At 37.0% G+C, this 25,488-nt stretch overlaps 1 protein-coding gene across 2 annotated transcripts; it reads left to right on the top strand.

Moving 5' to 3' along the window:
• rpap1 (RNA polymerase II associated protein 1) lies at window positions 1–24,813 on the top strand. Of its 2 annotated transcripts, none has more exons than XM_044143372.1 (27): window positions 1–71; window positions 1,012–1,211; window positions 1,290–1,438; window positions 1,744–1,836; window positions 2,406–2,538; window positions 4,499–4,645; window positions 4,748–4,972; window positions 5,620–5,735; window positions 6,007–6,105; window positions 6,180–6,281; window positions 6,360–6,527; window positions 7,342–7,521; window positions 7,600–7,734; window positions 7,814–7,984; window positions 8,560–8,717; window positions 9,612–9,773; window positions 9,858–10,053; window positions 11,022–11,131; window positions 11,210–11,405; window positions 12,104–12,250; window positions 12,402–12,544; window positions 13,210–13,636; window positions 14,080–14,198; window positions 14,941–15,172; window positions 15,262–15,438; window positions 18,836–18,892; window positions 24,202–24,813. In XM_044143372.1, the coding sequence occupies exons 2-27, from the start codon at window positions 1,016–1,018 to the stop codon at window positions 24,340–24,342; spliced, it is 4,179 nt and encodes a 1,392-aa protein (XP_043999307.1). In that variant the 5' UTR covers window positions 1–71; window positions 1,012–1,015; the 3' UTR covers window positions 24,343–24,813. The 2 variants fall into 2 exon arrangements, with proteins under 2 accessions (XP_043999307.1, XP_043999308.1); XM_044143373.1 differs by having other exon boundaries at window positions 8–71; window positions 1,015–1,211.
• Window positions 24,814–25,488: the final 675 nt, after the last annotated feature.

Here is a 25,488-nt window from a genome sequence, read left to right as displayed (position 1 = left end):
CTACACTAAAAACCTTCCGTGTGAACTAGCAACCTCGGTTAGGATCCTCCAGGATTTAACTCTTAATAAAGGTTAGCTAGCACTACATTAATTATAAATATTATGAGTGAGTGTTTTTACTTGATGAACTGGGGTATTGTTGTGGGGTGTTTTGTCATTTACCGGAATTGTTTTAGGATTTAAAGCTAACGTTCGCACAACGTTTACTCTCGCGCTCAGATGTAAGCTGCACGTGAAAACAGAACATCATCAACATCATTTTAAAAAGAGAATTTTATTTAATTTTTTTTAACCCGGTCAAATTGAGCTTCTGGGTTTATGTACCATATATTGTATGTGAACCTAGAATAATGGTAGCGTCATTTTGGAACGGAACGATAATCCGAAACTTTTACATTTCATAAAAAACAAGGAACTGTTTTTAGTAGCTTCAGCTCATTTAAAGAAGCAGACGCAACGCTTAATGTCCAAAACAGCTATTTATGACAATCAACAATATTTTGGACATGAATTAGATTTTTTGCAAAGAGATATGTTACTGGCACCTATTTATTTTAATAATTATAACGGAAACAAGTGAGCAATCTTTGTAGTCACGTAGTTTATAGTTTGCTTTAAACTGATGATGTTTACTGTTTTCCTTTTTTGCCACGTATTATGTGGTACATGGCCTAAAAGTGAGAAAATAAAAAGGATGCTGTGAAATATAAAAGGCAATATAGATATTTAAAATACATGATGGGACATGTCTGCGCCGCTTTTGGTTCAGTTCTGAATAGTGCATATACTTTGGAATCAAGGGTGTAGAAAACAGTGTTCTGTTGCATTAAGACAGAGTTAATGCACTTTGTTACGTTGTTATGTTACTTTTTGCTGCCAACTTTTATTTTAAATTCTTTATAAACATATTTAAGAATCTCTTTACTATATGTATTCCTGGTAAATGTGAAATAATTTCTAGAGAAAGCTGTTTAATGTCACCTGTTTCATGCCATGTTCGGTGTGTTTTAGAAGGATGCTGCAACGTCCCAAACCGACCGACTCTGAGGCGGACCTCCTGAGGGAGCAGGAGCGCTTCCTGACCTCTGGAGCGCCGTCGGCTGCCTCTATGGTCCGCCGTCCCGACAAGAGGAGGGGAGAGGCTGGAGACGCTGAGGGAACGGACTGCAGCAAGAATGAACGAAATCAGAAGGACGTGGTCACCATAGAAGGTTAAAAACCAGCCTTTGCTATCTATATTTAAAGTTCTATCGGTAGAAATGTTAAACCTCTGAATGTAACTGCTGCAGATCTTCCAGACCAGCTGCCCTCTTTAACACCAGCTCCTCCAAAGAAGTCTCGATTTAAAGCCAGTCGTGTCACTTTTGAGGACGAGGATGCCGGCCAAAGGCTGGACAGACACGACACCCATATTAGTGCTGTTCTCTCCAGGATTGTGGTGAGTGTTTTTGACAAATCATCCAAATGAAAGGTTTGAATAAGAAGCCATGAGCCATCAGTCTCCAAACCTTTTGTCATGTAGGCCCAAATTGTTGGGTCAAAATAAAAAATGTAAGGATTTTGGACATATTTGTACATAAAAAGGCATCTACTGTAGTTTTTAAAATCTTTTGGACTCAATTGAATAAATATAATTTCATTAATGACTCTTTCTTTCAACACTTGAGATATTTACCCAAGTTTAATAAATTAAATTAAAGCAGTGTTTTTTGCTTTGGGCCTCATTAAATTGTTTACTTGAAGGAGAGAGACACCAGCTGTGCCCCAATATCTCTACCAGCGTTTACAGGCCTGGCTTTTCCAAAGGTTCTGCACCGCTCAGAAGCCAGCACTCAGGTACATAAATACATAAATACACTCTGCAAAAACACATTACAGTACAAAGTATTTTTGGTCTAGTTTTTCAAATATCTTTATATACTTGCAGTAAGATAAAACTATCAAATAATTAACTTTTCAGCAAGATATAGGATTTTGCTTTTAGTCAGTAACTCTTTAATATTGATTAAAAAAAAACTAGTTCCACTGGCAGATTATTTCACTTATAGCAAGATATTTTTTCCATGTTATAAGTGAAATAATCTGCAGTACCTTATTTTTATCAGTATAGATATTTGCAGTAGAAACTACTTGGTTTTGCAGTGCATACATCAGTTTGAAGTAACTTTTCTTGGCTTTTCAAACAGTTTCTAAATACTTTCACTGGTTGGTAAATGAAACTTGAATAATATATTCCCAAACAAAATTTAAATGTATTTATTGGAGATGAATATTTTGTAAATAAATACCATAACTTCTGTAAATGAGTTACCAAAATGTGTAGAAGTTAATTTGGACTAAGTACTTTTTGCGAAGCATATTTACAGAAATAAAGTGGATTTGGTTCTGTTCTAATGGACCTCCAGGTTCCATCTTTGTCATCCAAAGGGAAGAGGAGCATCTTTGCTCGTCAGATTGCAGCTCAGAGACTAAAAGAAGACAAAACACTGAAACCATCTTCAGCTGAACCCAGAGATCAGATCCGCTGTTCAGATTCTGGTGAGTAGCATTAAAATGTATCTCCTCTAAAAGCTGCTTCCTTTCACTAAATATCTCCTCTCTACTTCGATGTTCCTGTTATCAGGATTTGTACAGGAGCTTGAAATCCTTAAAAATGTTTGCATTTTCATAAAGTGTTTTCAAGGTTTGGAAAGTGCTTGTTTTCTGCACAAAGTCCTTGAAAGTGCTTGATATTCAAACTGCACAGTTTTGTAATAAAGTTCAATCTACTGTTTGATTAAAAGCCTAAATTTGTGAATCATTACACCGTGTTCCAAATTATTATGCAAATTGGATTTAAGTGTCATAAAGATTAAATTCTTTGTTGTGCTATTAAATTTATAGATGGTTTTGTGTGTCAGGACTCTTTGAATCACTATAATTCATTTCAGAGAGCTGGTTGATTAGTTTGGTGATCTCAATTAAAGGAAATCTACTTAAGAAGGATGTTCCACATTATTAAGCACGCCACAAGTTTCAAGCAATATGGGAAAGAGAAAGGATCTCTCTGTTGACAAAAATCATCAGATAGTGTAGTGCCGTATGGCAAGGTATGAAAACATTAGACATTTAACGAAAACTGAAGCGTTAACGTACTGTGAAGAGATTTGTGGCTGATTCAGAACAAAGATGGGTTTGTACAGATAAAGGGACAAAGAGGAAGTTTTTTTTTTTTAGACACATTTATCGGATTAAGAAAGCAGCTGTTAAAATGCCCTTACAAAGCAGTAAACAGTTTTTTGAAGCTGCTGATGCCTCTGGAACCTGAAGGTGGAGGACTTTCTGACTGATCACTTTCTTTCATGGTTCAAAAAGAAGAGCCGAACCTTCAGTAGCAAAATGATCTGCATGCATGACAATGAAAGGAGCAAGGAATACCACTGGGTCATTGGCTGCTATGGACATGAAACAGGAGAAACTCATGGTGTGGTCATGGTGACCTCTGACCTCAACCCTATTGAGAACCTTTGGAGTTTCCTCAAGCAGCAGATCTGAGGGTGGAATGCAGTTCATATCAAAACTGCAGCTTTGGGAAGGTTTTCTGACATCCTGCAGAGAAATTCAAGTAGAAACTTTCCACGAATTCACAAGTTCAATGGATCAATAATTGTGCTGTGATATGAAAGAAGGTTCTATGTTAACATGTAACTCGGTCTGTTAAGATGTTTTTGATTAAAATAGCTTTTGATTTTACTACGTGACCACTTAATGCTGCACATTCAAAGAATGACTGTTCTTTATAATCCATAAAATGTTTAGAACAGTGCATTTTGAGTTTTTTATTTTTGAAAAAAATATTGTTCTCATGTGGAGCTTTGTTCAGTAAAATTTGATTTATACTGTAACAGTTCATGACTTGAAAATTATACTGAACATCATTTGCATTGACCATTTAAGAAAATCTGAGAAAATATCACTTGCATAATAATTTAGAACATGGTTTATTTACATTTGAGACCAGATATTTACATACACCGGATAAAAAGACTGATTTAACTTCACTGTCTGAAATTAAATCAGACTAAAATTTTCCTGTTTTAAGTTATTTCTATTTGAAAAGAAAACTTAGTGAGAATGTTTTTTTTATTATTTTTTATATTTTTTATTCCAATTGGTTTTTGTAATTGAAAATAAGATTGACTTATATTTTGTATGTTAAACAACATTATTGAAATTGTGGGATTTTTTGTTGTTTAATTTATTTTGTTTTCAGACCTTGTTAGTGTACAAGATGTGTGTGAGAGAGACTTTTCAAAACTTAAAATGTTGATATGTTTTAGTTTTACTGTAGAATACTACCACAAAATATTATCAAGAAAGCTAATTATCAATTATGTTTTTTATCTTCAAAGCTTGGAGCTGGAAACATTTGAAAAGTTACCTTGAAAATGCTTGAAAAGGGCTTGAATTTTATTGTTAGAATAGTGTATGAACAATGTGTAAATGCATTTGGGTCAAGGTTCTAGGTTGGTGTCCGGTGAAGGCCTTCAGGGTCCGGACAGTTCTGGAGAAACCCTGAGGATCCACCAGGAGAACCAGGCGAAGCTCCACGCGATGTCCAAATCTGAGATTCTAGAGGAGCAAAAGAAGCTTTTATCTCAGCTTGGTGAGAAGTAAAATTCTCCTGAAATAAAAATATTGTCTGCATTGAATTAATTTCCAAAACTGCAGGAAACAGATTTTACTGACGGTTAAACGTCCTTCCCAGATCCCAGCCTGGTGGAGTTTATCAGATCTCGTAAATCTCAGAGTGCCGTGTCGCCTGGTTCCCCGTCTGAACACGCAGCAGCAGCAGATACACGCAGCCAAGAAGATCCTCCTGCTGAACACCCAGAGAGCGGAGAATCCTGCAGAACCGCTGCCGGGTCGGTTCAGAGTCCAGTGGAGGCGGAGATGGAGGAGGAAAACCAGGTGAAATCACCACCTTTAACTGGTAAGTTTTTACATTTTAGTTTAATAATCTTCCACTTGTAAGGCTGAAAAGTACCAAAATTTATTAAAGAAGTAGGTTGCAAAATTAATAATATTCATGTTATAATTTTAATTATCTTATCTTGCATCTAATACATTATTATTATTATTATTATTATTATTATTATTATTATTATTATTATTATTATTATTATTAGGGCAGAAATTAATAATAGTTAGTTATAATGATTGTTTCAATAATCAATTATTATGCTGGTTATTCTGATAATTAATCGGCAGGATATATTTACACACAAAGGTGTTTTTGATCTTAAATGCAAAATGTATTTATTTTTTGAACAGTTTTGGCTTAAATACTGCTGAATATGTCGTGTTTCCTGTGACTCCAGTTAATGATTAATCGCTTACTAAATTATTTCATCATGATTAAGCCGATTAATCATTCCAGCCCTTATTATTATGAAATCATTACAGATTGATTTTTCAGCAAACCTTAACTGAACTGCTAGATCTAATTATCTAAACAACAAATCAGCTCATTTTGAAAGTATCTGCTTCATTTAGGTATAGCTCCTTTTGTATATTTAAGTTTTTTTGTCCGTTGGTTTTTTATTTTGGTTCATTTTGTGTTGATGTGTTTGAATTTAGAGGATGACCTGCCGGTGAAACCCCAGAAGGAATGGATCCACATGGACACCTTAGAGCCGGAGAAGTTGGAGTGGATGAGAGATTTGCCTTCACCCAGAAAAAAAGGAACCAAAAAGGTAATGACCTCGACTGAACTTCTTTATTTATTGATTTCTTAATTCAAATCTGTGGACATTCATATGTTAAGTGTTTTTACTGCTATTTGTTTCACTTAGTTTTTTAAGCAAATTCCATTTTTTTTTAGTCTGTATACTTCAGTTAATGATTAATCAATTACTAAATTAGTCGACTCTTCTTTCAGTCATCGATTAATCGGAGTTATTCCGATTAATCGTTTCAGCCCTGGTGTGTATTAGTCAACATGTTTGCTTTTTCTGTGTCCTAAAGGCCATGCAGGCTCGTTTTGACTTCACTGGGACCCTAATTCCTCCCTCAGAAGATCTGCCGACCCACTTAGGCCTGCACCACCATGGAGACGAGCCTGAGGTCTGTGGCATTAAACATAAAATGAATATCTTTATCTGTGTCGCGCTGACAGTGACTTATGGTTTTTCCCCCAGCGAGCCGGCTACTCCCTGCAGGAGCTCTTCCTTCTGTCTCGCAGTCAGCTCATCCAGCAAAGAACTCTGGCTCTCAACACTCTTGCCTGCATCCTCACTAAAGTATAAAAACCAGCACATGGAGTGATTAATACCTAGAGGGAAACCTGCAGAGATCCAGTTTTATTTTTTATCCTGCAGGCGCGAGGTGGAGAGTACCAGTCGGTTCTGAAAGGCAGCGTGACGTCCACGCTGCTCGATGCCGGTCTGCTCTTCCTGCTCCGCTTTGCGCTGGACGACAGCATCGAAGGAGTGATGTCTGCAGCCATGCATGCACTCAAAGCACTGCTTGTGTGTGCAGAAGATGAAGTAAGATCCAAATACACAGTGATTACTGCAAACATCGTCCTGGCTCAATCATAAATTCTCTTTGAGATTAAACACTCAGGGTAGGGTGATAAATTGATTTTATCAGTTAATGGAATTTTGGGTTTTGAAGGTTTCATTTGTGGAAAACTGGGATTTATTTTTCACCCATTCACTCCTTGGGTCTCCATGGATCAGAGAGATTTCATCATGTCTAGGCCCACCATGTTGTTTACCGCTTTTATTTACTTGGACTATATTTTTTATTATAATGTTATATTACATAGTATTTGAAGTACTATAAGTCATATTATTACAAGAATAAAGTTGTTATATTACCAGAATAATGTCCAAATATTACCAGAATAAAGTCATAATATTAGGAGAATGACTTAGTAATTTTATGAGAACTCCGATATGAAAAACAAGAAGTCATACTATGGTATAAGTTTTACCAATAACACAATAGAAATAATTAATCTTTTCACACATCAGCATCAAATTATTGTCAGTAGCAGGACATTGAAATGATTGTGGAGCGCATCAGTTCCTGATAACTGAGCTTCTTTTAATCTTAAGACAGTTTTTCTGATAAAATTATGATTTTTTCTAATAATATTAAGACTTTATTCTCATAATTACACAAAAATTCTCACAGCCAGGGCCTAAAACTCCACTGTTTAACTCACAGAATGGATGATTGAAATGAAAACCACTTTTTTGAAATCATTTTGCATCATTTGTAATAAATTTTTTAGATAAGAAAAATGGGATCTGAGATTTTATTTTTACTTTACGAAGCTCCGGTTTGTTTCAGGAGTGCTTGGACTGCACGTTCTCCTGGTTTCGTGGCCTGGCGTCTTTCCCGCTGCTGCCATCCTCACAGGAGGAGGAAGATGAAGAGGATGAAGGGCTGGATGAAAGCATGAGGGAGACACCCAAGGAGAAAGAAGAAAGGAAGAGTGATTATGATGTCGCCAGGCAGGATGTAATTAAGGTAACGCTCTGCTTTGTTCGCTGTTGAAACCTTAGTAACCTTTTTATGTTCTGCAGATAAAATCTGTCCATGTTTCAGGGTTTGCTGAGGATGAAGCTCCTCCCCAGGCTGCGCTACATTCTGGAGGTGGTCCGACCGTCCCCGCGCGTGGTTCAGGACGTCCTGCACGTCCTGACGCGCGTCACACGACACTCCTCATGGTCTGCCACCCAGGTAAGACGAACATGAGCAACAGAAAGCGAGTCACGCATGAGACGTTTGGGTTACCCTGTGCTGCATCTCTCACACTCAGGTGTTGGACTGTCCTCGTCTGATGGAGACGGTGATGTCCGAGTTTCTTCCCACTTCCTGGACGTCTCCATCGTCCCTCAGTCCTCCGTCTGTTTACGGACGTCCTGTGGCCGACGCCATGAAGCTGTTGAGGGTTTTGGCGACATCTGGGAGACACGCATGCGCCAGATTGGTAAATCAAATCAAAATGCTTGGATTTCAAGGTGATTTCAAGGTTTGGAAAGTGCTTAATCTCCAAACCATGTAAATGTTATTTACAGTTAAAACCAGATATTTAAAGATAATCTTTCTCACTGTTTGAAGTCAAAACTGATCAAATTTCTCTTGTTTTTGGGTTTGTTAGAGTTGCCAAAAGTATTTCTATTTGCTGAATGCCAGAAAAAAATACTTTCTCAGAGCAGTCAGGTCTCTTTAAGAGAGATTTCAAAACATAAGATTTTGCTTTATTTTAGTTTCCTCTGTAGAATGTAGAAAACTATCAAAATGCATTAAATAACAGTAATAAATGAAAATTGTTTTTCTCTCTCTTGCTGCTCGAAAAGTTTGAAAACTTACCTTGAAAATGCATGAAAAGTCTACAAGCCCTGCATAAATGTCAAAGATTGCTTCATCAGTTAATTTTTATCACATTTTTACTGCTTTAATACTTTCCTTCTTATGTGTAGTTTAAATTTGTTTCTTATTCTGGTATTTTTCACCTATGATGAGTTTGCCATGATTTTAAACGTATCTGCTCTTCTTCTCCAGTTAAACTCCCTGGGAGTGCGGGAACGGTTGTCCTGCCTCCTGAGTGCCGAGCCCAGTGAGCTCCTGATGGAGCCGAACGAGGCCCTCCGGATCGCCACTGAGGCCTACAGGCTGTGGGCTGTAGCAGCCGCCTATGGACAAGCCTGCCAACTGTACATGTGAGCTACTTTCTGTTTATAGTGGCTGCTTGAGGTACAACAATTGTTTTTTTGCTGTGTATTTTATAAAAAATTCAGTGTAATCATTCAGACATCATAAAGGTAACCACAAGCAAGAGAACTAGCTAAATTAATGTCCAGTGGAAAATATTAATTAGTGGAACCTGTCAGAGTAAATTTGGAAAAATTAATAGAAAAATTCATTTTTTGCAAGTTTTTGTTCTGCTTTTAGAACTCAACCGCCTCTAAAAACAACCCAAGCACTTAAAAAAACTATTTAGATTATTTTTGGTAATAAGTTAATGTGTTTTGGTGTCTAGAAAATGAGGCGTTTCAAAAAGCCTTTTAATATTTAAGTGGCATTCTATGGGCACTGCGCCGTTACCTAGCAACCACAGTTACCTAGCAACCCAGCAGAATTCTCTCTCTCTCTCTTCCTCTTTCTCTCTCTCTTTAAAAAATCATTTTATTTTTATTTTTAGATATATATATTTTAATTGTCAACTCTATGAAGTGCTGATGGAATTAATAGAAAACTGTGTGGGGTTTTCACATTATTTGACTTTTGAAAATATAACAAAATGTAAACCTCCTTGGCAGCTGAATAGAAAAAGAAAAGATGAAAATAAAATAAAACACTTGAACAGGAAGATATTCAGGTCGGCAGACTGTACGACAGAGACAGCTTGAGCTTGCCGAGTGTCTGTATTTCTTTGTTTCTCCGCTTAAGGGTGACCAGTGGTGCCCTCTTCTGGATGGCGGCCAAACTACAACACTAAAAGGAGCTTTTAGCCAATAAGAGCCTTTATTGGAACTAATCTTAATCCAACAAACTGTCAATCAATAATTAATCATAAGTTGTTTGAAGATGCCGGCCATTTATTTTCTCTCCAGAGACCTGTACCCAGCCTTGGTGCGGACGCTTCAGGCTCTCAACAGCATCCTGTCAACCTCAGATCCTCTGCAGCTGCGTCGTCTCTCCGCTCTGCTGTGTCTGCTCACACAGGTCACACACACCGCTGGCTGCCACCAGGAGCTGCAGGCTGGCATGGTCAGGTACTGAGGAGGGACAAGGTGGTGACATCGTCCTTATCTGATGAAAGTCCCACATCTACAAGCTGCTGTCTGTCGTTTCCACAGAGCTCAGGGACAGGAGTGTCCCCCTCCTCCTCCCGTGTCCTGGGGACACGTTACTGGTTTGCAGCCGCTCCTGTTGGGACATTTGAAGGGCCTAGTCAAAGGCCTCGATAATCCAGTACAGAGAGACGGAGTCCTGACTCTGATACCTGCTTATCTAGTCTACCTACAGGCTCACTACCAGCACCTCTCCAGACAGGTACGCTTATCTGGAAGCAGTGTAAACGTGTGTGCTGGTTGGAAATTTGGGTTTTTAATTATTTATTTGAACATTTTTATTTTGAAGTGTTAAGACTTTTTAAAATTATGTCAATAATGTCATAGTAATAAAGATGCAATATCAGAAAAAGCATCCTATTATTACAAGAAAAGAGTTGCTTTTATGATAAAAAAAAGCTTCTGTAGCGTTATCAAGATCTGATATGAGAAGCTTGGCAAGTTTGGTTTTTTTTCTTCAAAATAAACTCAGTCATTTTGGAATTATTATTTGTGTAGGATTTCTTATGAAACGGCTTCTTCACTCTGGTTAAATTACAACTTTATTCTCTTATTATTGGGCTTCATTCTTATTCATTATTAGTCTAATAAAACTGTGACTTTATTCTGATAACTTTATGTTCTAACTCAAGATTCTAACTTATATTATTATGAATATATTCTCATAATATTACAACTTTATTCTGGTAAAATGACTTAATTCTCTTTATTATGACTTTATTGTTGACTTTCTTCTCGTAATAAGAAATATATCCGCATGGCTTTAATACTCCATCGTAATTTCACAACATACAACTACAATAATTTTTAGAAACAAGAAGTGGGTGGTTTTTTTTCTGTTGTTGTTTTTTTTTTACCCACCAGGGGGTCTTTTGTGGGCTCTAGTGTCCCTTATATGACAGTAGGCTGACAGGAAAGGGGAAGGGAGAGGGGGGAAAACATGCAGCAAACGTCAGCCAGGTCCGGGAATCGAACCCGTGACCGCTGCGTCGAGGACTGAAGGCCTCCATGTGTGGGTCGCACTGTCCCCTATGCCACCACAGCACGCCCCAAGAACTGGGTGTTTTAATTTATTCCGAGTTTTTCTCTAATCAGATTGATCTATACAGGCTATAGACTGCCTGAAATGCCAGTTCCTGCTCAGACTGTTTTATCTGTGGCGTTCCTCAGACCTGCTTCAAGCCAGTGGAGACTCTTCAGGACTTGGAGCTCCTGACGTCGGAGGTTCTCCTGCCTCTCCTGTGTCACGATGTTGTACAAAACCTGATGAGGAATCTCAGGTAGTGCTCTAGTAGCGACCACACAGAAACGTTTTTTTAAGAATGTTTTTAGTTAACACACTCTTATGTTTACTCTAGGTCCTCCTCGGTTGTGTGTAACCTTCAGTCCAGTCCTCAGAGCCCAGAGATCACCTCCTGCCTCCCTGGTTTGGCATGTTCAGGATGGAGGGATCGTCCAGGACTGGCTGCTCCCAGCTCTCCCTTCCCTCTCCTGACTGGACTGGGACTCGTCTTTGAAACCATCACAGAGATCCATAAAGGTCTCAGTAGGAAGGTAGATCTATGTCATGTTATCTATGCACTAGTGTTGGTGATAAATTGAGTTCAATTTTGTCTTTTTAAGATTAACTTCTGAATTTTCCTCAAATTCAAAAATATTTGATTGATCCCAGCAGAAGACAGAAGATAAAATATTGCAAGAATAAAGTCATAATATGACTAGAATAAAGTTCTGATATTAGAATAAAGTAGTAAATTAATGGATCCAGATAGGTGGAAGAAGATGGATCGATGAGAACAAAAAATAACAAAAATTAAATTTTTTTTTGTTAGCATCTTGAGAAGTTATACTTTGATATAAGATTTAAAGATAATATCACTAGTATGACTTTTTAAAAAACTCTGCAAACAACTGAGTCCATTTCGATGAAAGATCAGATTCTGGTAACTCTGTTGAAGCTTTTTTCTCAGGAAAAAAAATACTTTTTTAATTTTTTTTTTATTTTGCTAATTGCTAATTCCTTGTCGTAATTAAAAATCGAATACTCCACCATACAACTCACAGAGAGGATGATTAAAATGAAAGTCACTTTTGCAAATGTTTTCTTCTAATCTCTTTTTTATGGAAAAAAGTGAATTAACATCAGATATAGTACGAAAACAATCATTTTAGTTCTACATATTCTGGTTTCTCCATTTTGGGCCTCAGATTTAACAATGTTTTCAGCTCTGATCCATTCCTCACCTTCGCAGTTCTCAGGCCTCCTGCTGTCAGAGCCTGTGATTGGTTACCTGCGCAGCTGCAGCCAGGCCACGCCCACTCTGTCCCACAGCAGGTCCTGGCTGCTTCGCCACGAACATCACTTCCTCTACCTGCTGCTCCGGCTGGCGCACAGACTGGTGAGTCTGGATTCAATTTAAACCCAACTCCTGCTCAGCTGTTGAGTAAAAACAGTGACAGTTTACAAAGTCTGAACCTGCAGGACAAATAGTTTGCAGATGAGATTCATATATTTTGCATATTTCCACTCTTTATTTTTATGTTTTTCAGGTTCCAGTTGAGCCTGAAGTAGCCAAACATGCCTCGCTTTACCACCAGGTGGCGCTGGTGCTTCTTCCCTGGTTGCTTCCAGGCAGTGAATACCTGGCACACGAGCTGCTTTCCACTGTTATCTTCAGCAAGGACTTTATATCGTGAGCCAAACCTTTAATTTTCTCAGTTTAATCATTTTAAAGCTTCCAAGAAGCGTCATCTGTTCTCTGTGTAACCGTCTTTAAATGAGCAGAGTCGTTAGAAAAGAAGGCATGATTACTTTTGGAGAAGTAAAGCTGAGTTACAGAGTTCAGTCTGGATTCATTTATCTTTTCCTTGTTAAATTAAGATTCCCAGAATTATGAGAATCTAACACAGAGCATTTCTTCACCTAGAGACCCAATGTTTTCAATAAGCAGTTCTTTGAATCTGTTTGACTCAAATGTGGTGGAAATAATGACCAGAAGCTGCAGCTTATTACGTAGCTTAAAGCAGTGGAGGAGCAACAAGGAATTAGAGACCAAATTAAACCATCGGTTAAAGTGACAGCAGCAGCTCGGCTTTATTTTGTTATAAAGTCGAAATCACCAGTTTTAAAGGTTTTCAGGAGGTATATTTGTGAAATTAGTCTGATTATTCCGGTTAAACATTAATCAATTACTAAATTAGTTGATTATTTCAATAACCAGTTCAGAAACAGTTAGTCAAATTAATTGTTTCAGCTCTAGTAACTAGATCCAAACCCGTCTGATTTCAGCAATTAAATATTATAACTTTTAGGTAAAGATGGTACTAATGTGTTTAGTTTCTGTGTGTTGGTTTGCAGGGAGGGCCACAGCGGCGGACCAGAGGCTGTGGAGCTCGGGGAACTGAAGCTCCACACCCAGCAGCAGACGTCTCCTTCCCTCCAGACTGTCGGCGCTCTCCTGAGAGAAGCCTGCACCCAGCTGCCCTCCATACGAGGCTGCTACCTCACCCAGCTGGCCCACCTGGAGCAATCAGTAATCACATCCCGAGACCTTTTCCTGGGGCGCAACGCTTGGATCGGATCCCATCTGCTCCCGGAGCTCACCGGCCCCACGCTCCCGTCTGACTGGCCGTTCATCCCGCTGATCGGCCTGTACGAGCGGGCCGGGGTGTCTGACGGCGGAGGGCTGGCGGTGGAGGAGCTGCCTCATGGATCTCTGCAGGCGGTGACCCACTGTCTGCAGTGGCTGCTGCTGCTGGAGGTCTGGAGGGAAGAAGCTCTGAAGGTACAAGTCAAACCAATTGGATCTTAAGAGCAGCTTTTACTAGAAAAGACTTGAAAGGATTTTCGTATTTTGGTCAAAATTCAGGCTTTAGAAACGGCTGCAATCAATTATTCTGATGATTAAGAGTGGATAAGATCGACTTCACATGTAAGTTTCAGCTGATCAGCGATCTTCCAAAATTAAGGGAATCAGCACCAATAAATCAGTGCATCCCTAATTAATAGGATAAAAGAAATTGGCACGTTCTTCAAACTCAACATTTAACCACGTAAGCCCTTTTGTAAAATACATTAGAAGATAAGAATAAATAATGAAATAGAAAATAAATATTTTAAATCTACTTATTATGCAGCCCGTCTTTGACGTGCATAACCATTAGTTCAGTTTATGTAAAGTTATTATCTTCAATACTGATCAGTTCTGGTGCTTCTCTTCATCTTCAGGTCGTCCTTCCTGTCGCCAAACTCGCCCGCCTTTCCTGCGTCTTCCTCTGTTCCAGCGATCTGTTCCTGGAGAGACCAGTTCAGAAACTGACCTGGGGTCTGTTCAGACTGCTCACCAGGTGAGATCAACTCTGTGAACCTGAAATAGAACTGCGGCCTCCGAGTAAACAAGAGCTGAAACGACTAATTGGATTAATTAATTATTGAAATAAGTGTTAACTAATTTAGCAATGAATTGATTGTTAGCTGGAGCATGTAGACTCAAAAAAGACCATTTGGTGGAAGAAAAAAATTCAGAGCAGTTTTAGCTTCACCTGGTTCAGATTTACTAAAGGAATGTTATCTTGCTCCATTTTAGGCAATAAAATGTTCATTTTCTTATTTAAGAAAGCAACTATATTATCTACTGATTTGCATCTTTAATGTATCTCTAATATTGTATAAAATATGCTTAAGTGGTTAAATGAAGTCTGGAGAATGATACTTTTTAAAATTCTGATTAATTGATTAATCATCAGAATAAATGATAGATTAATCAATAACTAAAAAAATATTTGCTAAAAAAACCCACCTTTGTATCTAAATATGTTTTAACCAAAACAGTTTTGGCTTCACCTGGTTCATGTTTAGTAAAGCAACCCTAAATTATTGCATTTTAGGCAATAAAATCTTTGTTTTTGTATTTAAAAAAGAAATTAAGTTACTTGTTTATTTGAACTTTTTAATGGATTTCAAATCTATAAAAAGGCAAAAGTGACTAAATGAAAAATCTGTAGAATATGACTTCCAACTCCATTAATTGATTTCTAAAATAATCGTTAGTTGCAGCCTTAGAGTAAACATTTCTCTTTTTGCTTTTAGGGGGTCCAGATTGGACTCTTTGGACCTGGATGTGCCTCCTCCAGGTCTGGCCTCCTTCCAGGATCTGTACTCGGCCCTCCTGGCCCAGTATGAAGCCGTGTCGTTTGGAGACCGGCTGTTTGGCTGCTGGGTTCTCTTGCCTCTGCAGAGGAGGTACAGCGCCTCCTTGAGGCTGGCTGTTTTTGGAGAACATGTGGGGATGCTGAGATCGCTGGGTGTCACTCTGGACCAGGTTTGTCCATCACCTGCTTTTTAAATATCAACCATGTGAAAACAACCTGCTTGGTAACCTGAGGCGATGTTTTATCTCCCGATCTGAAGCTGTCCGTCCCCATCGAGCGGTTCACCTCGCCGCCTGAAGACTCCCTCCCTCTTCTTCGTCTGTACTTTCGCGCTTTAGTGACGGGAACCCTGAAGTTGTCCTGGTGTCCCGTCTTATATGTGGTTGCCTTGTCTCACATCAACTCCTTTGTCTTCTCCCAGGATGCCGCGGTGCAGGTACAGCACATTTTAGTCCGTAGACATAATAAAGAATGGATGCCTCATGGACTGCTCTGGGCTATTGTTGCTGACATCTTGGTTATATTTATAATAATATATATAATATTATTGTTTTTCTAAGGTGGCGCTCTTGTGTCAGATAATCTAACTCAATGTTAGGAAATAGTTAGCCTTCATGGTGGTATTACACCAAGCACTATAGCTAATATTAGCTGGCATTTTGCTGGTGGACATAAATACAGTGTAGTAATATTCTATTCACAAAATACAAACAATAATTTGTTCATCTAACATATGAAAAGTTATCACCGGAGTCCTCAGGTCAGTAGTGTGTTGATTTGAACAAAAATATCCAGCAGTGTTGAGGCTTCTTCTGCCGTTTTGGTTTAGCCAAGTGGGAGGGACGACCTCTCCAAGATGGCCGCCGTATTTCCTGCACCAGAGCAGCCAATGTGTTGTTTACTCTTTACTATGTCTATGCGTCTAGTCTTTACATAAAGAAATGTGGATTGTGTCTGTGAGTTATCTATTGAGTTAATCTAAAGTCTATTGATCTTATCAATCAACTGATTAATTGAGTTTTCTTTTGTATCAAGAAGGGCTACATATTTCATAATATGCTGAATTAAAGAAAAACTTAACATTATTTTCAGTTGTCTTAAATACTGACTAAATAAGCAGACAATTGTTTTCTCATGTTATTAAACCTAGACATATTTATAAAATATAACAAGACAAGAACTTCTTAACTTGCTGAATAGGAAAATAAAACATGAAAAGAATAAAATACACATAATTCCCCACAATAAGAAATATTCATACTGTTGAATACTGCTCACTCCAGTGCATTAACTCTCCACATCCATCAAAATCATGTTTTTTTCTATCATGTTACATTTTTCTGTATTATTTCCTCCACTTTTCTGTCTTTACATCTTGGTCTTCGTAGCACATTGGTGATTTTTTAATGAGAAGTTGGCGCTACTCGACTAAATAGACATAGACGGAGTTTTTTTTAATTCAATTGTACGTTTAAAAAAATTTATAAATTGAATGAAATTTTGTTGCAAGGCTCCAATAATAATAAATAAACAAATATGTAATAATAAAAGTATTCATGTAAATATATATACTATACATAAGAAATATATATAATAAAATATTAAATAAGCGCTATTTGGGGTGAAACTTAACTTAAGGAGCTTGTTGAGTGTTTGTACTTCAAAACAAATTTGCATTAAGTGCATTTTTAATCCCAAACTGTTCTGGTAGGCCCACCAGCTTTGTTTCTGTATCAACTGGATTCCCTTAAGGCGCTCTCTGCTGGATGGAGGCCAAACTGCCACAATAACAGAAAGATTAAGTGGATATTATTAGCTAATCGACTGGAATAAATTTTAATCTAATTATTTGCATCCCAGACTGGGCTAAAAATCTTTATTTCCCTTTAAAAGGAAACATGTCTTAGTCGTGTTGCCACATAATCAAGGTTTTAATTTGGTTATTTTTATACGCCACAGTGAGGTGAGCAGCAAAAAGCAAACCGTGTAATTATTTCTGTTCCAGTGGGTGCTGTTGCTGCAGTGAATCAGAGGCTGAATCAGACCTCAGGGATTTTACATGATGTCACCAAATTAAAAACTCACAGTCAACATTTAGATGACTCTTAATGTTTTCTTCCTGTTGCTGATAACGACTTCTTCATATCCTGGCATTCGGTGGCTCTTCAGGCCTTTGAGCGCTCTGCGTTTCTTATAATGTTTCTCCGTTTGGGTTTACATTTCCCATTGATTCTGGCTTGTTGGCTGCTGCCTTCAATTTTTGTAGCAGCTCCATCATGGATCTACTTTTTCCCAATCAGACACGGCCAGAAACTCCTTCAAAAACAGAAAAATAAGTCAAAACAGTTGTTTCTTGAATAAAAAAATGCTTTAATTGCATGATTGTTGCTGTACTAAGTAATTAAATAAACAATATGCAACAGAAATTGATTTCAAAGTCTAATCAAAATATGTATAATTTATACATTCAAATCTAATCAGTTTCTAAATACAGTCCATTTCAATTATATACCGAAAGTATTACACATTCCACTTTTTACCCATTTTTCTATACCATTAAGTTATTTAAGATTTGGATTTTTAGTTTTTCTAATTATTCAAAAAAAATGTCTTTTTACTCCATGAAAACTCAAATTTCACGCAAAAATCTTTTGCCACTTGTAGTATTAATATCGTCCACCAGAGGGCACCAATATAAATACGTATAGGAATTTATACATGATGTTATAAAACAAGCCCATAAATTAACTTTTGCTGCTACAGCGTTAAACATTCAGGATGAAAAATGTAACAAACACTGAAATTAAGTTTTTAAAAATATTTTAAAAAGTTTTAATATTAATATATATATAAACAAATCTGTACAAATAGAAAGATATTAACAGTGTTTAAGGGGAAACAAACTCAAAAACCCAATTAAAATAAATATAAAAGTACATTTTAATGCCTTTTCTAAAAAGATATTGTAACTTTACGTTTACTTGAGTAAGAACGCAGGCTGATGTGTTTCCCTGCAGCGTTTTGGGTTGTTCTGCTCCAAATGAAGGGTGAGAGCTGCTGTCCAGGAGTGATAATAGTTTGTCTTGCACCTGACTGTCTCAGACCGAGATGACCTCATTGTTCACTTCGATTCTTTTTCTGGTCTTTCAACTGTGTTTCTACAGTTTCTTGAAAAAGTATTCACACCTCTGGAAAGCAAACTTTAATTGTATGTGACACAACATGAGTGTGACGTGGAAGGAAAACATCACACAGCATTTTGACTCAAAAGCAGTAATTAAGTCAAAACTGTTCAACAAATTTGCTTTGAAGTGCAAAAAATACACTTTGTAAGCATCTTCTAACTGAAAACTGCTCAAGTGGCAGTTTTATCTTCACCTGGTTGAAATTCTGCTAACAAAGAAAAATATCCTATTAAGCACCTTTTACTTTCCAATTATCAAGCAGTTTAAGGAAAACAATAATCAATAGATTAACCCTTGATTTTAAATCAAGCAGAAAGACCTGAGCTTTTCACATGTTGATGTTAGAAGTAGTTTTTTAAGTGTAGATGCATCTTTTGCTACAAATGATCAAGTGTTCATTATAGGAATGACATTTCTTGCATTTTTGACAGTAAAATGTTCAGTTTTTTGTTTGAAAAAATTAATTTAGTTGTTTAATTTTATCTTTCAATGTATTTCCAATTTTGTTTAAAAAAACACCCAGATGGTTAAATGAAAACTTAGCAGAATGTCCTTTTTTATGATTAATCAATAGAAAATGTTCCCGTTGTTAAATTTGACCGACGTTTCTTTCTTATGGTGACTTGGATTCAAATGTTTTGTTTCCAGGAGGTCGAAGCAACTCGACTGAATATGCTGAGGAAGATCTACTACCTGACTGATGAGGTACTAACACACTTTCTGCACTCGTCTTGTTTTTATTTGCTCTGCTCTTCCTCTGCTTTTAGGTGTTCATTGATTTCATCAACTCTGGCCTTTCAGTCTCTCAATGTTTCTCAGCTTGTTGACCTCACTTCAGATTTCTTTCAGTTTGCTGAGCTGTTTTTCTTGCGGTGTGTTGATGTCACAGCTTAGTTTTACTCTTATTATTATGCATCTACAGTTTGTTTGCTGGTCTCTTTAGTTCTGCAGTGTCTGCACACTCTGACTTAGGATACGATCAAAACGTTTATTTTAGCAATTCAATACAAATGAATATACTGCATAGATTTATAACATTAAGTGATAGAGTTGAAGTGTTTAATCTGATGATTTTTCTATATGGAAAATATGGACCAATAAAAATAAAATATGGACCAATAAAAAAAATATGATATTGGCTTTATTCTCAGAATTGTGCAGCGACTTATTAAGGCCATTGTAGGTGAAATGAAATAAAAGATGGAGGAAATTTTGTAGTAGAAACCTGGAAATTTTTGAGTTTTGAAAGTTGAAAATTTGCTAGAAAAAAAAAAAAAATTTGGGGATTAATCTCAGAAATTTTCTAGAAAAAAACTCGGAAATTTCTGAATTGTGTAAATTTTTACTTTCCAAGAAAAAAAACCCCAACAAACTATTTATATAAAACTCAGAAATGATTTTTTAGATTTTTCCTGATCATCTTCCATATGAAAAGAATATGATAGAAATTATACGAGAGCACCTAAAAAGGGTTTTCAAAAGAGAAATGTTGTGTTAAAACCACAAAAGTTCATTTTTAAAGAAGCGAGCTTCTCAGAATGCTGCATCCAATCATTTTATGGGAAAGTTGAGAGGAAGGAAAAAGTGGAGCATATAAATATGTATAAACAGCACTGAGACAGAACCAGGTCATGATCCAGAACTGCCACATTTCTGGTGCTGCATCTTATTTAGAGCAAAGAGATAAAAAAACCTGAACCGTTACTCAGTGGTCCAAACTCTTTCTGTTCAGGTGAAAGTTTTGTTTCTAATTTGGACTCCAAGGTCCATTTCTGTATACATTTTTATAGGTATTATGTAATACTTTACTTACCAAAGAAATAAGATTCCAGATTTGAATTAGCTATAGAACATAAACATCAAAATTAACATCTCTTGAAATATGTCACTCTGTGTTTAGTGAATCCCAGTTTTCACTTTTTGAGCTGAAAGAATTTAACTTTGTGATTAAGTTCTGATTTATACGTGGTTAGAGAACATTATGATGTAAGAATAGTCACTTTAATGCAGAAACTTTTAACTAATTTGTCTCATTTTATCCACCAGCCCGACCTTGTTCTCCAGCTCCTCCATAACATCTCATTAGGTCCTGCTGTAATCACATTTAGTGACTGACTGAAAGAATTTATTCATCCCAGACGGCTTCTGGCCTCACAGCCGATTCAGTATTTTATGAAAATTAGATTCAAACCGCATTTGGAAAGCTTATTGAAACAAATTGTTACAAATAAACAGTAACTCAGCTGACATAATGCTGATAATTTTTGTCCTTCACTCCTGTAGTTGGAGCGTATCCGTTCCGCGTGTTGTTGTCCTTGGTTGGAGCAACGAAGCTCACGTCTTCCTGATGCGTTCAAGTGTTCGTGTGAGAATCAGGAAGAGTGTAGACGGAGTGTCTGTGTTTGGGTGAATCAATCAATCAATCAATCAAACTTTATTTGTATAGCACGTTTCAGCAGCAAGGCATTTCAAAGTGCTTTACATCAAATCAAACACAAAAACACAATGCAACATAGAATCAACAATAAAACAGAACTTCAAGTCAGATTCCGTCAATAAATTTGCAATTGATTACGTTTCTAATAAAACTCTAAACAAATGGGATTTTAGTTTAGATTTAAAGGAAGTCAGTGTTTCAGCTGTTTTACAGTTTTCTGGAAGTTTGTTCCAGATTTTTGGTGCATAGATGCTAAATGCTGCTTCTCCTCGTTTGGTTCTGGTTCTGGGGACGCAGAGCAGAACCAGAACCAGAAGACCTGAGAGTTCTGGAAGGTTGATACAACAGCAGCAAATCTTTAATGTATTGTGGTGCTAAACCATTCAGTGATTTATAAACTAACAACAGTATTTTAAAGTCTATTCTTTGACCTATAGGGAGCCAGTGGAGGGACTTTAAAACTGGTGTTATGTGCTCTATCTTCCTGGTTTTAGTGAGAAAACCAGCAGCAGCATTCTGGATCAGCTGCAGCTGTTTGATTGATTTGTTGGACAGACTTGTGAAGACGCCGTTACAATAATTAATACGACTGAAGATAAATGCATGGATGAGTTTCTCTAGATCTGGCTGAGACATTAGTCCTTTAATCCTGGAAATGTTCTTCAGGTGATAGAAGGCCGTCTTTGTGACTGTCTTTATGTGGCTCTGAATGTTCAGGTCAGAGTCCATCACTACTCCCAGGTTTCAGGCTGATCGCTGGTTTTTAGTTGTAATAACTGAAGCTGTGCACTGACTCTAGATTTTGTCTCTGAAGTGATTTGTTAAAGGCGTTTGAGTCTTCAGCCAGACAAAAACATGCAACATAACAGTTGAAGCTCAAAGAGGGGAGAGCGACGTGCAGATGGACGCAGAGGACAAGTGAGATAAAAGTCACATCTGAGAAATGAAAGAGATTGATGTCAGACATTTTGATCTAAGGAATCCTACCAATTATTTTTGGTCCAGTTTCTAGTGTAAATATCTTAAACTAAGAGAAAAACTAACTTACAAGTAACTTTTCAGCAAGATTTAAGAGCTCATTTAAAGTTACCAATTCCTTAATTTTGATTTTAAAAAGTTCCACTGGTAGATTATTTCACTTATAACAAGACATTTTTTCATGTTATAAGTGAAAAGATACTTGCACTAGACCAAAAATAAATAAATTAATAAAATTTTTTGTTTTTGTAGTGCAGATAAAAGGAAATATGCAACTGATTTTAAAAAACATGTTTAAAAGAAACATCTATATTTGATCTAGTTTTTAGTGCAAATATCTCAGTACATGTGAAATAAGACAAAGCTAACTAAGAAGTATATTTTTAGCAATATATTGTTTTAAATCAATAATTCCTTAATATTGATTAAAAACTACTAGTTCCACTGTCAGATTATTTTATACAAACCATGGGAAAAATGTCTTCTTAGTACAAAAAAGGGAAATTCTGTACTTAAAACTAATTCATATTTCTGGCTAACAAGTTAGTTTTTGTCTTATTTCAAGTGTACTAAATATTTGCACTATAAATTGGACCAAAAATACTCGTTAAGACTTTGTGTTTTTGCAGTGCAAATATACAAAACATTAATTTTGCTATTTTGTTTGCAGTTCTATTTACTGAGACCCATTTTGTTTCTATTCTTTATTTAAAAAATTAAAATCTTCTAAATATTTATTTAAACTTTTATTCAACAGTATAGATAATTTCGTCTTTCCTTGTTTTGTTGGCTGTAATTTAAATGTAATTTAAGTTCTAGTTCCCACCTTCAATCTTCACTGTCAGTTTGGTGTTTTTGGGCGTAATAATCCTCTTTCAATGCACTATTAATGCCTGACCCAAATACAATTTAGGCTTTATTATTTTTTTACCACTATAACCTGTTTTTGATTCTGTCTTCTGTATTTTTTCTTCTCAAACTCTTTTGACTCTTTCCACCTTGGCAGGATTCACAGTATCAATCAGACCCTCTGAAACATCCCTTATGTTACCAGAAGACAAGCTTCCAGTAAACATGATATTTCTCCAGGGTGTCCTTAACATATTTCAGGTTGGGGAATGTTAAGGTTTCTCTTTCACAGAAGTTGAGTTTTTGCCAGTTTCCCACTTTGACTCCTGTCTTGACTAAATGTTTTCTCATTCTTCATCTGAAGCGTTGAAGTCAGATTTCAACCATCGAGCCACACGATGAAAATCTCCAGGCCCGGGCCGAACTATTTCCCACAATGCCCTGCGGGAAGCGTTGTGCTGTCGGTTACGTTTGTGGACGTGTTTCACAGCGGTGGTTTCTGCTACAACTCAGTAATAAAACGCTTTGTTTTAAAGGGGGTAATTATATCAACCCTGACCGGTTTAGTTTTTTGTAATTGTTGTTTAAATGTTATTCCTTCATCAGTGGAGTCTTGCGCAGTGAGTGAGTAGAAGTAGTGAATTAAATTAGCATTTTTTATCAAGTTAGTTTCAGGGTTTGTAATTAATTAATCACCTTTTAATTGAAAATTATACATCACCAACATGAGTTAAATTATTAAATGAATAGACAAGAACTCAACAACTAAATTATTTATTGTTTTTATTTGTTATTTTGGTTTTTCAGCCATCAGATTTGTGCAAAGTGCTGTTATACCCATTCAGCTTTCAGGTATTTCAGGAACTGCTCATCATTAATGTAACTTTTTTGATAAAATCCTTCAGAAATGCTGATTTAGCATTTAATCGTTTCACTGCTCTTAGTGCAACTTGAACACAAACTAGAGTCTTCCCCAGCATCCAATCAGATGGTTGTTTTTTTTTTATTTTATTAAATTCCAGTGGTCCAAGAGAAGCGGCTTTGTTATCCATCGCTGTTGTTTACAGATGTGCGTCAGATTTATTGGTTGTACCAGAAACAACACGCAGATACAACTGTTCTGGGTGGAGTTTTTTTATTCTCGTGTGGAAATGTGATTAATTGCTTTAAGAAAGAATGCTGCCTTAAAATCTATGATGTTTGATTTACATCCGTTTTTCAAACTCATTTCAGCTGGAGTATGTAATGAGCAGCGAGCACGCTGCCAATCATACTGGTGTGGCGCTGCACATCACCTCATTCTGCTCCCCCATTTGACTTCTGCTACTCTGCAGCTAGCATAGCCACTACTGACAGCAGATAAACTGTTTTCCTGTAACAGTAATTTGTTTAGCAGCATGTACACGAGGTTGATTAGTTGTTTTTGGTCGGGATCGGTGAATTTCCTCAGACGGTAATAGTAGGAAGTGAAGGAGATTGATTTTTTAATTTTTTTTTTCAGATTATTGGTCTCACATTACACTGTAAAAAGTGAATTCTTTATAAACGTTGCTGCAGCTTTAACTGAGAAAAATCTTGGAAGAGTTCAGTATGTATTTTGAAGTTTAAGACGTTTGTTATTCTTCTCCATGCTAATTTCAGGCGGTCACTTTAAGCCTCTGTCCTCCTTTGCTTCATGCAGGGAAAAGCAGGTAAAAACGAACACCTGCTGCTTTCCTCACATCCTCCTCACTCTGTTTTTCATTTCCAGGTGTTGAAGAACCACTTGCTCCTTTTCCGTCTGACCCAAAACCACCTCCAGATCGGCTTTGACATGTATGAACAGCTTCCCGCCATCAGGGCGAAGCGCTTAGAGACCGTTCTCGGTCTGCAGGATGACAGCGGAGCCTGACTGTATTCACACCAGTAGCGTAATGGGAGTTAGAATAAAAAGAGACAGGATGAAGCTGTAAACATGTGAAATTGCAAGTTGGGAGTGAAAGCTAGCAGTGGGAGGTTGTGTGATGTCCCATCGCCCTGGAAATGGCACAGTCACCGAGATATTTCTGCGTCCTGTTCCAGCAGCCGAGCAAGAGAAGAATCAACTCCTATCCGGACTCGGCCCAGCTGTACAAATAATTCAGGGAACACCAAAGTACAAAAATGCCTTTTCAGTGACAGCCAAAGGCCAAATACAAACGCTGAGAAATTAAATGCAGATGGGACAGAGCGGAGGTGCTGCAGTCCTGGTCTCCATGTGACTTCGGCTTTTTGCCAGAGGGTTTCTTGCGCCTGAAAAGCTGCCCAGGACATCTGATTTCCTGCTCTGCAAGTGCCTGAAATGTTCTTATTAACAGTGAATAAAACGTCCCTCTCCAGCGACCATAATGTGAGATTTTGTTTTTATTCAATAGCCGTGCTACAACCATAAGAAACTTGTTTATTTGAACTGAAACCAAAGTGAAAGCTAGCATAAAAAGAAACACCAAACTCCGGAAAACAGCTGTTTCAGCAATATTCATTAAAAACTTCATTGACACGTTTTAAAGTGCAGCTTCAGGCTCCAGCTTGGTCACGTGTTTTTCATTAAATCGGCTACGTTCAGTTTGACTTCATGGCTTTTATGTCTTGTCACATAGTAAAGAAGAAAACCTTGAAAAGCCATTTTATGTTCAGTTTAGCCATTAATATCCTCTCAGATGGAGGTATGGAGGCCCATTGCTGCCTTAACCAACATATGGCTCAATAAATTTATTACTAAGCCACCAAGAATGAACAATACACAAATTCTATATTAATTGCATTAATATATCCCAAAAGTTATATATTTTAATTGGGAACTGTGAAAATGTACTGAAATAAAAATATTCATATATATATATATATATATATATATATATTTGCTTATTTTTGATTTTCATTCCTATTTTTCCTTCCTTTTTTTGTATTTTCATCTTCCTAAAATAAATAAATAAGTCTGAGGGCCAAAATTGTCACCATCTAATAAATAATCTGTTAAATCGACATGTTAATTTAAATGAAATAATTGTGTTAAATA

Source organism: Gambusia affinis, linkage group LG16 (genome assembly GCF_019740435.1).
Source record: "Gambusia affinis linkage group LG16, SWU_Gaff_1.0, whole genome shotgun sequence".
Lineage (NCBI taxonomy): Eukaryota > Metazoa > Chordata > Actinopteri > Cyprinodontiformes > Poeciliidae > Gambusia > Gambusia affinis.
Note: the sequence above shows the minus strand (reverse complement) of the source record. Positions and strands in the feature narration are given on the sequence as shown.